The 12,552-nt window shown below is 42.6% G+C and overlaps 2 protein-coding genes across 3 annotated transcripts in view; both read left to right on the top strand.

Annotated features, from left to right (window-relative positions):
- LOC140311977 (guanine nucleotide-binding protein subunit alpha-11) overlaps positions 1-11,524 on the top strand; it is a 28,880-nt gene extending 17,356 nt beyond the window's left edge. Inside the window, exons 4-8 of one of the 2 annotated variants that reach the window (XM_072389600.1) lie at positions 285-413; positions 963-1,091; positions 3,953-4,082; positions 6,350-6,503; positions 6,884-11,524. In XM_072389600.1, the coding sequence (XP_072245701.1) occupies positions 285-413; positions 963-1,091; positions 3,953-4,082; positions 6,350-6,503; positions 6,884-7,074 (733 nt within the window). In that variant the 3' untranslated portion in view covers positions 7,075-11,524. The remainder of the gene's footprint in view (positions 1-284; positions 414-962; positions 1,092-3,952; positions 4,083-6,349; positions 6,504-6,883) is intronic. The other variant, XM_072389599.1, reaches the window with a different exon arrangement.
- Positions 1-12,552, top strand: part of tle5 (TLE family member 5, transcriptional modulator) — a 125,665-nt gene that overhangs the window by 78,154 nt on the left and 34,959 nt on the right. The window lies entirely within an intron of this gene.

Genomic DNA, 12,552 nt, shown 5'->3' on the forward strand with positions numbered 1-12,552 from the left:
TGGGCAGATGTGGAGATGCTGGGAAGGGAAAATATTGGAAGCTTTATGGCTAACTATAAATATATGGGGGCCCCACGAAAATTAATTTCAGATTACGATAGCTTCTTTAAAAAAGTTTGTCTGGAAAGAAGTCCAGTCTAATTGTGAATGTATATGCTGTACATATCAGCATTTTAAAGCTACAGCTGTTCTTGGTACTTTCATGTGCATGTGGTCTTGTAATGTTGAGACTGTTGGTTTGTCTACACGTGCATCTGTGTCATATTTTCCCTCCCTCCTCGCAGTTATCTTAACAGTTTAGAGCGAATAGCATCACCAGGGTACGTGCCCACTGAGCAGGACGTACTGCGGGTTCGAGTGCCCACCACTGGCATCATTGAGTACCCGTTTGACCTGGAGAATATTATCTTCAGGTACTGGTGCCAAGTGCTGCCCATGTCGCTGGTTGGCTGGCTGCAGCCAGCTGGAAATCGTCGATGCCGCTATCTCCATCTACTCTGTACTGCTCCGCAGGCCTCAGCACTTTAACAGGTCCCTGATGGTACGCTCTCAAAGACTGGCCTAAAGAACAAGGCCCTGTGCTTTCTGTCAAGAAAAGCTACAATGCCACTGGTCTTTATTTACACTGAGGCAGATGATAAATCATTTTCCAAGTCCTCTCCTTAAACTTAGTGCTTTGACAGAGGTGGTCATTAAAACTGAGGATTGATTTGTCTTTGGGAGCTGCCATCAAGGATGAAGCTGTATTTCTAAGAGAACGTTTGGGGGAGGGTATGCAATGTCATGTAAACCCCTCATAACCATTGGAAATGGTCTTCTGTGGTTACATCTGACTGATGCACTTGCTTTTGGAGGGGTTGTGCTTTTATCTACTGTTACGCTTCACTTTCTATTTCCCTCCCTCCCTCCCTCTCTTTCTTTGTTTGTTTTTGTTTTTTTTCTCCCCCCCGTCCTGTCTCTAGCTATCTAAGTGATCTGGATCGTATCGCTGAACCGTCCTATCTACCAACCCAACAGGACGTGCTTAGGGTTCGAATCCCAACCACTGGGATCATAGAATACCCTTTCGACTTGCAAAGCATCATTTTCAGGTAGAAGAAGAAACACTCTACCCAAAGTTTGTAACATGTTCCCTCTTGAATCTGTGTTAACCTGCTTTAACCACACGTTCAGTTTCCCCATCTGTGCGTACTGGTCCTGCCTCTGATCCGCTGGGTGATTTGCAGTCATTGCAGCGTGTTATTTTTAAAGTCTTTAATGATTAATCAGTCGGCTGATAAACTGATGATCTGTAATTGTTCTTCTGATTTATCAATAATTTAAACTTCCACTCCCCAAAAAAATGTTTCAGGCTTGGTTCATTTTGCAACTCCGGGGTTACCGTGGTAACGGCCAGCACAGCACTATAACTGACACAGAGCTGCTGTGCCGTCAGAAATATCACAGGAGCAACTTGAGCATCTGTTTACAGTGCAGCCAAAATTGTCTTTTTTTTTTTTTTTTTTTTTTTTTTTTTCCTTTTTCAGTCATCAGAACTCATGCTATGTGTGGTACATTTAATTTTCCGCACAGTGACGAGATACAGCGGCAGTGGGCTTCTGTGCGTTCGCCAGCAGTTCCTCACCACCACCAAGCTGACACTCTGTCTCGTTCTCTTCCTCCCTTTAAAAGTTCATCATTATCTACTGAGAAACAAATCTCCAAAATTGACCGCTGCATTGCTTTGTTTCACGGTTAGCTGGCCTCAGCGACAAATGTGGTACCCATCATGTAGCTTCTTCCACCTTATGTCTGACCAGCTGTTCGCTGGATATGCATCTCAACCCCTTGGCTATTGCACTGCTGCAGAATTATCGATGATATATAGTGTATAACTGATAGATCTGTTCTCACTTAAATAATAATGTAATAAATAATGTAATAAAAACATGTCCAGGGTGAATGAATCGTTGTGAAATGAAATACATTTAAATCTATATGGATGCTAAGTTAAGAGCTCTAAAAGACATTCATTTCCATGGTATTCCTCCCTACTTTACCTGTGTAGCCCAGAGATGGAGGCTGCAGGACAGAAACCGTCTTAGAACCACTGCTCTGTAGAGCAGGTTCCCTTCTTCCTTCTCCTGAAAGAAGATAAGGAGATATAGAGATGGACCCAGGGAACGAGAGCGATTTACAGAAGAGTGCGAATCGATAGGAAGCCATCATGTCAGCCCCCTCCTACGCTTGGCAAGGCTAGAAATAACTCCGCTTGCAATGAGGCTGTGCTGAAGAGGTTCCCTGCAGCCCTGCTGCAGCGAGCTGATAGGCTGTAGTCTGCTTGACTGTGCTGCTGATGGTGAATCACTGAAATACTCTTAGTGACATCAGTTTTGAGCTGTTAGGGTAAAAGGATTATTATCAAGTGACGATAAATGTGAGCTGTGTGTTTTATTTTTTTTGACAGAAGAAAAGCGTGATAATTGAGGTCTCAATTTAGCGATTAATTACAGGAAGGTGACACCACATTTTCATGAAATGCGCTGCAGACCCGATGCACGACGAGGTGTTTCCCAGCTCAGTATGTGGAGGATGACTCTCCACATGTGGGACTGCACAGCTTCTGCTTCCAGACGACTGGGATGCAGTGGCAACAAGGACCCCTTTCATAGACAAACATCTCCATTCTCCATCCTTCTCTTTTAATTGGCTTTTGATGTCACAGAAAATGTAATTTCATTTGGTTTATCCAACATAGGAGAGGTTATGGAACTAAGTAGGTCACTCATCCTTGCTAGAGGGGGGAAAAGGGGAGAGTGTCGGATGTGAAGGAGTTTTATTTTAGGCTGGTTTCTGGAGGACGGGATTTATCGATTTCACCCCTTCATCTGGCAGAATCGCTGAGCTCACCTTTGAGTTCGTCACAGTTTCGTCGTGTAGATGTCAAACCTATACCGATGATTGGTTTAGATTTCCAGTGGAACACTGAGTCTGAAACTCTCCCAACTTAAGAGAAAAGAACATGTAAATCATTATTGTACCAGCCTGAGATTTGCCCTTTAACATTTCATCAGTCTGCGTAAATGCAGTTGTTAAATACCTTGTTTCAGCTGAGTAAAAGACAAGAAAAGGTTGACATTGAACTGCACATAAAGAGGCATGATCCAGGCCTGCTGCCTCAGAATCCAAGTCACCGCATGCTTCATTTCAGTTGTCTCCGTCTCCACACAATCAAGTGTTTCTTCCTGTTTTTTTCCTTTCTTCTTGTTCTCCTCCCGCCTCTCTCCCTCTCCTTACTACCCTTCCATTCAGCACTTTTATTGGCGTTACTAAACGGGGGGGAAATATTTCTTGCTTACAGCCTCCTGCATGTGGGGTTGGGAGGGGTTGTGTGCACGTTTCCACTTTCTCAGAGCTTCACCTGAGGGAATGTTTGCACCGTCTTCACTGTGATTTACGCCACATATTCTCATGTCATATTTATTCTGTTTCTGATCATTGTGAGTTTGCCTTGAACTGCACAAGACAAAGTGTTCATTTATAGCGATTGTCAAACACTGCTGTCCCTTAGAAATATCTACTGGCCATCAACTGACAAGAAATTCAAGTTGAGCTAAATGCTCTTGTTAAGAATGATGCTCCTCTCCTGATTTGACCCAGATCCATGGCTGAATCACTCCAGTGTTTCCTCTGTGGTTTCTGTCTCATGAAACCTTTAATACTTTTACTAAAGTGTAATAATTGCTATTGCGTTAACTTTTTCGATCTGGGACATGTGTGTATCCTGATTTTCTGGAATTCCAGTTTAATTTGATCAACGCTGAAGTAACAGGAGTTAAATCTTTGAGATAATGACTGAAATGTATGATTATCTTCTCGCTTGATAACTAACACTGAGCATGAAGACTCAGGAAAGCGTCTCTTATGTGGGATTCTCTCTGACCCGCATCTCATCTCGCCGCGTTCATTTCAGGATGGTGGATGTAGGGGGTCAGAGGTCAGAGAGGAGGAAGTGGATCCACTGCTTTGAGAACGTCACGTCCATCATGTTTCTGGTGGCGCTCAGCGAGTACGACCAGGTCCTGGTGGAATCGGACAACGAGGTGAGATGTGACTAGTAGTTATTTCTGAACACGTCATCCCGACAGCGTGGAGTCTTAATGAAGCGGAGGCTTAGTTGCATTGTATTTGATTTCATTACAAAACGTTTTCAGGTTTCACTGTGTTACTTTTAGGAATTCAAAAGATTCTGTTAGCAGGGACACCGCACGCAACTCTATTCACAAACTTTCAATTTGTTTAGATTTTATCTGTAATTATAGCAGGTCATTTAGAGAAGCAAAGGATTTTTTCCAGAGAAGTCATTCCAAAGCTGATTCAGAGCCAGAGACATAATTTAGAACCAGTTTTATCTGTTTTGATGGCCAAAGATTGGGCTCCCGCCCTGAAAAACTGGTCCACATGAACTCTTTGCTTGACAGTGTCTGCGGCGTTCACACTGTCACAGCTCAATTTAATCACGACTTTGTTATAGATTGTTGGGTGTCGTATAAATCGCAAGCTGGCGTTTATGATCCTGCTCAAGCAAACGTGTCTAAATCCCCATTTATCGCACCATTATAGATGCTGTTCAGCTGTTGAAAATGCAGGCAGAGTCTTCAAAAAACACAGACAGTGTTTGTCAACCAGACGGGTTTATATTAAGAAGGGAAACCGCTTTGGTTAAAAAAAATGGGTAATAGAGAAGGATCAAGCTACACAATCCCACCTTTAGCAAGCATCGGGTAACAATAGAGAGGAAAAGGAGGTTGTGGTGTCTGCCTGGGGTGGGGAATCTTGAAGTTCCTCATGATTCAATGAGATATTCATTCAGACCTTCTTTCCATCCACCTTCCAGACCACCATTCTTGTTTAACTGATATTTGTTCATTCAGTTCAGTTTTATTTACGTAGCATGAGAAAGTGGCTCTTTGGCACTGTTTTGACAGCGAGTTCGGAGATTGTCTGTCATGTGAAAGGTGTGGCTCTGAATACACATAGAGTTGGAACAAACTCTGCTGTTCCTTTCAGTTCTACACTGTAGATCGCAGCTGCTGTGGCTCAGTGTGAAGCTAGTTCAAGCCCCAGTCCCTCCATATGTGGAAGCACTCTTTGTACGCTTTGAACAGTACAGATGTGGTCTTGGTTTGTCAATTTGCAGCATTAACTTTACTGTTACGGTTCAGTGTTGCTGCTCTCGTCCACAGCAGTTTCCAGCCATGCCCTGCTACATATAAGAGGCTGACAAAGGCAGCATCTGGTTGGTGACTACAGCTATATGTAGAATAAAGCAACAGTTCCAACCGTTATCTTCCAGATTTACCCCATGTGTGCACACTCTAATCATTTGTTGATTTGTTGGGTTGAATGCGATTCCTCCATCTGCTTACTTCAGATATTTTGCTCATATCTTTGGCTCCTCTGACTGTTCCGGCAGAGTTGTAGCTAATAAAGCTAATGTGATCAGGCTCTGCGTGGCCTCTGCTCCTTCTGACAACAAACTCATTCTCTGACCTGGTCATATGATGACTGGGTCACATAAACCAGACACAGTTGGGAGCTTGACTCGCCTCATCTGCTGCTCCATGGTCTGCAATCGATCTGAATCCACATTTGAAGGTTTTTGCTCTCCGTTGTTGCCGATGGCTGCGCGTTTGCTCTCCCTGCTTGTGCTCTCTGCATCATAACAAGGGCTGTGCCACAGGAGACGATTGTGTCCGTTATTGAACTAAATTCTGCTTGATGGTTATCAGCTAATGCAAACCCGGGCTGAATTTGGGCTTCCCGCTGTGCAGAGATTATCCTGTTCTGATGACAGGCTTGCGTCTGAGATTTTCACTCGTCGGAGCCCGATTACCAAAAAGCAAACCTCTTGAATTTCATCAAGTCCAGTCTGGCGGGAATTCTATGACTCAACGCTGAACTGTGAGAGTAACGCTGGCAAAGACGGAGGAAGAAGACCTTTGAGAGCAGCTTTCCGTCCCAGAAGCGCTTGTTTTGAGGTGGTCATTTTTAAGTAAAATAACTAGAAAGCTTTCAGATTGTTTTGACAGCATGATGCTGCACCGTGATGCCATCTGGCTTCTGTCCGCCACTATTACCAAGTTGGTGTTTTTTGTGTGAAAAGATTTTACATTGCATCAAGATCAGCAACTATATAACACGCATTAGTTGTATTTTTGAAGATTTGGATCATTCATAAAACTTTGTACTTATTAAACCGTTGCATTCTCTCTGGAGTGAATGTGACTTTAGTATCTACATGTTGGTTAACCTTGTGCTTCTAAACTTTTTTTTTTTCTTCCTTTATCCATCCCTCGTTCCTTGGTAGAATCGTATGGAGGAGAGTAAAGCTCTGTTCAGGACCATCATCACATATCCATGGTTCCAAAACTCCTCTGTAATCCTGTTCCTCAACAAGAAAGACCTGTTGGAGGAGAAGATCATGTATTCACACCTGGTTGACTATTTCCCGGAGTTTGATGGTAATTTGATGACTTTTTATCTCCATTTTGTTTTGATTTTTGTCATTAAGATGAGTAAAAAAGCATGGTAAATTATTTGAGTAGTTACTGTTGAAACAGTGAAAAGTGTCCATCTTCATTTTTCCCTTGAAATGTTTAACATTTGTAGAGTATTTTTGTTTTAGAGTGACACCTTGTGGTTGTGATGGTGCACTACAGTGAATTTAGATGAACTGACTAGACTTGAATGATGCCCACTCATCCCTCTCATTCAAAGGGGACCTTTTGTTTTTCTGTTGAGACGAGTTTCGAAGGCTCGCTGTGGTTAATTTTCACAGTGTTTTGCTGCCGGAAAATCCCAACAAGGCAAATTAAACAGATTTAAACTGTCTCGTTACCAGGTCCCCAGCGGGACGCTCAAGCAGGTCGGGAGTTCATCCTCAAGATGTTCGTGGACTTGAACCCAGACAGTGACAAGATAATCTACTCGCATTTCACGTGCGCCACCGACACGGAGAACATCCGCTTCGTCTTTGCCGCCGTCAAAGACACCATCCTGCAGCTCAACCTCAAAGAATACAACCTGGTGTGATGGAGAGCAAGAAAGACCCCCAACGGGCCCCCCACCCCCTCCCCCTCCCCAAACACACACACACAACGCAGAGTTCACTTCCAGCGACGCACGTGTGCGTGAACCACACTGCTGCTCAAAGAGACGAGCATTGCTTCATACTTTACCAGAGCCGCTCTATCCATCCTCTACCCCTTCTCTCTCCGCGGTTCCTCAGTTTGTTTTAAAGAAAGGTTACCCGTGTCCAGGTTTTACTAGCTGCTCCTCGCACAGTCACACATGGATCACATTTTAACTCGAACACTCATTTTTGGAGGCTTTGTTCAGCTCCAGCTCTCCTCTTGCCCCTCTTTTGGTTCCACGGTATGGCTCCTGTTTAATTTCTCCTACACTACATTATCACTTTCGCTTGTGTGTTCAAGGTGGGTCGGGGGAGGGGGCTTCTCTGTGTAGACCAAGCTTTTATGGACAAAGGGCTCTCTCCTGTACCCATGTGACCCATGCATGCTCCACACTACAGCGTGAGGTTGTGAGGCCGGGCTGCAGACTTCCTGGATTCTGCTCATATGCAGAGGGTGACTAATCATGACGACTTCTAATCAGGCGATGTTGGGGTACAGTGAGGTACTTGGTTCCCCTGGAACTTGAATAGTTTTGTTTTATTATTATTATTATTATTATTAATCCTGCCCCAAACCAGAGAACAGGAGCTCTATTGAATGTAAATAAAGTTTTCATGCTGCCCACACAGAGTGAGGGCCTTACAGAGATGACTTAATATTCTCTGTTCACTTTAGATATTTTCAGCAATGTTAACTTCTTGGTTATATTATTATTATTATTATTATTATTACTATTGTTTGTCTATTAAAACTGATTTGAAGAAGACTACTCAAAGGAGTGCAAGGAGAAAAGTCCAATTTCTTTCTTCTAAAACTGCCCCTCCTTTTTGAAATGTTAGCATGCATTATTTACCTAAAGATTAAGTGAGAACACTACCAGTATTTCTACTGTACGTCAATGTATCACACTTCCAAATGAATGCCGCCTGTGTTTCTCTGTAAATACCGTTTCGTTGCTGGTATCGGATACTGGGAAAACCCAATTTGGCAACCAGCATCGTTCAAAATCAAGCTAACCTTTTTCTCGCGTTGGATGGCTCAGATGCCGAAGACGCAACAGTTCACTTTGTGTGGCGTTTCTATGTGTCGACACGTCTGAATCACACTCTTAATAGTACTGTGATTTATTTTTTTGTTTCCTTTGGTGGTGAGAATAACTTTCCTGTGCACAATGTGTGATCGATGATTCCGGATTAGCACCGTGCGGTTGACGGCTGTAGATACAATAAAAGCTTTTTGTGCTCTGTTTCAGTTTCGGCTTAAGTCACAAGTTGGTGGAGATGGTCCATTTGGTTTCTCTCTGCAACCGCCTTTATTTCGCCATATTCTCAGCCACCATTTGATAAATGGCCAGACTACGAGCAAGTAGTTTGGTTTTTTTGTGTGTGTGTGTGTGTCTAATTTATCAGTCAGTTGTTGAATGGGCGAATGAGAATTCCTCCCTGGTTTCAGCTCAAACGTTTTTCCATCCTCTGGGGACGAGAGGAGATTTTATACTGCTGTAAAATATCAAAACTATTTTATGGACAAGTGTTCTATCTTTCTGATGATACTTAATGTGTTTAGCTGCTGCGGCTCGGTTTCGACGTGCTTGACGAAGAAGAAGAAGGGTCAGGCTTGTGCTTTATGCAAATGGGGAAAAATGAAAGGACAAAATTACTTGGTGGTTTAAGGATGCTTGCTTTTTTGATTTTTAAGGATATGCGTTGGCTCTTGGTACCAATCCCATATCTTACCTGCCCCCAATAGCTGTTTGACTGCAGCATTAAAGCTGAGAGTCGCTAGATTGCTATTATTTTTTTTTGTCTTCACAATGTAATTCAGGTAAGTTTTCATAACTTTTTTGTCACAAGGGCTACTCTTAGCAGCTTCAGTAGAGATGAAAGGACGTAGAGCAAAAGGTGCAATTAATTACCTGGCGGGTGGGGGTCTGAATCGAGTGTTGGCATTCGGTTTGGGCCACGGCTGCAGGCTTGGTGAGCGGGTGGAGGAGCGCGGCTGTCCGCAGTTCCTGTGGGAAGTCTGGTCGCAGTCTGGCTCTTTGTTCACTTTCTTTTTTCCTTTTGCCTTCAGAGGAGGAGATTGGTTGGCTAATGTTAGAAGAGGAGGGATTTCCCCGAGGTGCAGTGGCACTTTTAGTGTCCCTCGTCACGCCCCTTCCACCCTGTTCCTCTTCTGATGACCTGAAATAGACCTGGGACATTTTGATCATTGTGTTCACATTGAAAGAGCTGGCACAATGGGATTAAACCGATGATTTCCAGGCCTCCTGCGGTACTTTCTCCTCTGTAATTAAAATGTTTTGCTAAACGGTTTACATGTCGACTTTTCTACGGCGAAGCTGTGTGAACAGCTCAGTTTTAGGAGAATCTGTGTCTGTTATTGAGCCTTGATTTCAGTCCACCAGTGAGAGCAAACCTCACACTTTGCCGTGCAGATGTGCTCATCGTCGACAAAGCCGCGACTTTTTCACTCTGCATCTGGAAACGCTTGCTGAAGAAGTGCCACATTTTTCTTTTTTATCTTTTTGGAAGGCTGACTAAACAAAGTGGAGTTGATTTGGCTGCGATCTTAAGTTCCCAGCATGCTTTGTTAAAGGGTATCTCTGTGGTGCTTCAGCCAACATTTAAAGGCCTTTTTTTTTGTTGTTCCTGAAGATGCTTTTCACACTCGCAGGTTAATTTTTCTGGAGGCTACAGTCGTGGATTTGACTGCGTACGTTGATAAACTGACAGACTTGAGCTAGAAGGGATGTTGTTATGTGCTGCATTGCAGGGATAACATGGTAATGTTTGAGTTTTTAATTCCTGGCTTGGCTTACAGGAGGCACCTGCTGATCTTCAGAATCCTGGCTGACCACCTCAAGGGGACGGGAGTGGCCCCTTACGTGTGTTTTTTTTTCTTTTCTTTTTTCTTTTAGGAGAAGAGTTGTCTTGCAGGTGAACTTGAGTAAGCTTCTTGAGGATGGCGAAGTAGTGTTTGATGTCAGGATGAGGGCTTTATCTTATTTAAAAAGGAAGGAAGGTTGCATGGTTTTGACCTTAGGTTCACGCCTCATCTGAAAACGAGGTCAGCAAAAAGAGACACGGCCACACCCCCACGGATGGGAGCCGTCACACGAGCAGGATCAGTTATGTTGAATCTTCTCCATTGATCGCCACTACTTTTTGCTTCGGTCTACATGTTGAACGCATTCTAAACGGGACCTGACATGAACTGACCCATCACTCTGGTTAACCTCAGTATTAAAGTATTTGTAAAGATTTGCCAACTAAAGGTACAGAAGTGTTGGTATTTTGGTGGTTAGATCAGCATGTGAGGAAGTGAATGAATATGCTGCGTGTATACCTCTGCCAGTCTCCACTCTTTTCTTTCTTTTTTTTTTTTTTTTGGTTCCTCTTTTATTTAATTGGACTGTGGACTCGGTGGGTCGACGGCACTGAAAACTGCACCACTGCGATGGGCCTGCATTCATGCAACGTAGACGTCCATTCAAGTGTTTTTGGTACTCTAAAGGTGTGTGTGTGTGTGTGTGTGCGTGCGTGCGTGTGTGTTTGAACACTATTGCTTAAGCTTGAGACCCATTCTGGTTACAGCAATTTGGGCGTACGGTGATCATAAAAAGCTATCTTTGCTTCCTGTTTTTGCTTTCTTTTGTCGGGTCGACACATCTTTAACACGTGTACTTAGGACCACTTACGATGACGGACTTTTATTTTGAGAAGAAAAAGAAAAAAAAGAGTTAAACTTTGTGTAGTGGTGTACAAATTGAAAGTAATGTATTTTTGTTTGATTTTTTTTTTCTTCTTCTTTTTAACTATACCAAATGTAAATTCTGTACAATGAGTGTGCCAATCCCACCCCCCTTTTTTTTTTTTTTTTTTTTTTCTTTGTAAAGCCCAGACTCTTTAACAAAGTGCCAATGTTGTGAAAAATCAGAGGACCGGTGCGTTCCGTGGTCCACTTTTTAAAACAAACATTAAGTATGTGATTAATTAACTAAAAAAAAAAAAAGAAAAGGAAAAAAAATAAAATAAAAAAAGGACAGTTTTATTCTATATTTAAGATTAATAATGAACTGCTGTTTTTAAGATAAGTGTCATTTTAATTGCATGTGTTTGTCAGGTTGGGGGAGGGTTCGGGTGGGTGAGATACTCTATTCATGCAACGCCCTCGAGAGAGAAGGGTTCAAATGGTTATTGATTTACAGTATTTTAGCCATATTTCTCTTTTTGTATGTTTCATTTCAACCACTGTTGCCTGAACCTCATTCAAACATGAAAATGATTTTTACATAGCCTTCTCCTTTAAATGTTTTAAATTGGAATAAAATATGTTCCTATACTCTCTTCTTGCCTCCTTGTAGAGTTTCTCTGGAGTGTGAAATTATTGCCTTCCACGCTGCAAGACTGCACGTCTTTAAAAGCCACCGGGGGCGTACCCGAAGTACAGCGAACGCATCAAACTAAGTATTGAGATGTGTACTATCAGTGCAAATGATCAAAGATCGGAGTTCTAAACGTGGCTTCTTGAGCCTTTGATTTTGATCTTTGCCCCAGGTTAAGGATAAGTTTATGGGGGGGGGGAGCAGCAACAGCAACAGCTGCTTATACCTGAAACTGAACATCTTGCCTTTAATCTGAACCAAAAGGGAGGATTTTAAAGGTAATTACCTCCAATGAGCAAAAACAAAATTTATAATCCATTTTCTTATCTCCATAAAGCAAACCAAACATAATGTGAAGTTTAAATATCAAAACCTTTCGTTATTTGTGCGGTTTTATACTTGTATACTAATGTTTTTAAACCTGGATAAACTGGCACTGATACCTCATGTCTTGTTTTTGATGCGTCAGACTCGGATTTGACAGAAGATTGCTGCTTACTTCGACCATCTTCTTTTTACAGTCTGCCAAAAACGGTGGATACCTCCAAAATGACTGGTCATGTGACAATAAAGTGCACGGTGGACACAGAGGGTGGGTCCCCTTTTACCCACTGGCACATCCAACCTCACTCCCCCCTTATATATCCCATTACTGACACATTTTCAGCCCTTTTTCCCCCCATTTTATCTATATAAATCTATGTATATATTCTTTAATTTTCTGCCTTTGTACAACTCAATAGAGGCTTAAATTATTTCTATATGATGCTATTTCAAAATAGCTGTTTTCACGTATAAATAGCTTGAGGAAAAAGACTAAAACCAGCCTCTACTTAAAATATTATCTTGTTTTCTGCCATGGCAACGGTCTCCTGGGTAACCACAAACCGTGAAATGTCTATTGATTGTATATTGGCTGTATATTAGTACAGTGGGACGTCCTGGCAGCACTTCCATCTTCTCGCCCCCCTGTGCTGGCTGTGTGCTGAC

The sequence above is a fragment of the Leuresthes tenuis genome, unplaced genomic scaffold (genome assembly GCF_036924035.1).
Source record: "Leuresthes tenuis unplaced genomic scaffold, fLeuTen1.0.hap1 SCAF_7, whole genome shotgun sequence".
Lineage (NCBI taxonomy): Eukaryota > Metazoa > Chordata > Actinopteri > Atheriniformes > Atherinopsidae > Leuresthes > Leuresthes tenuis.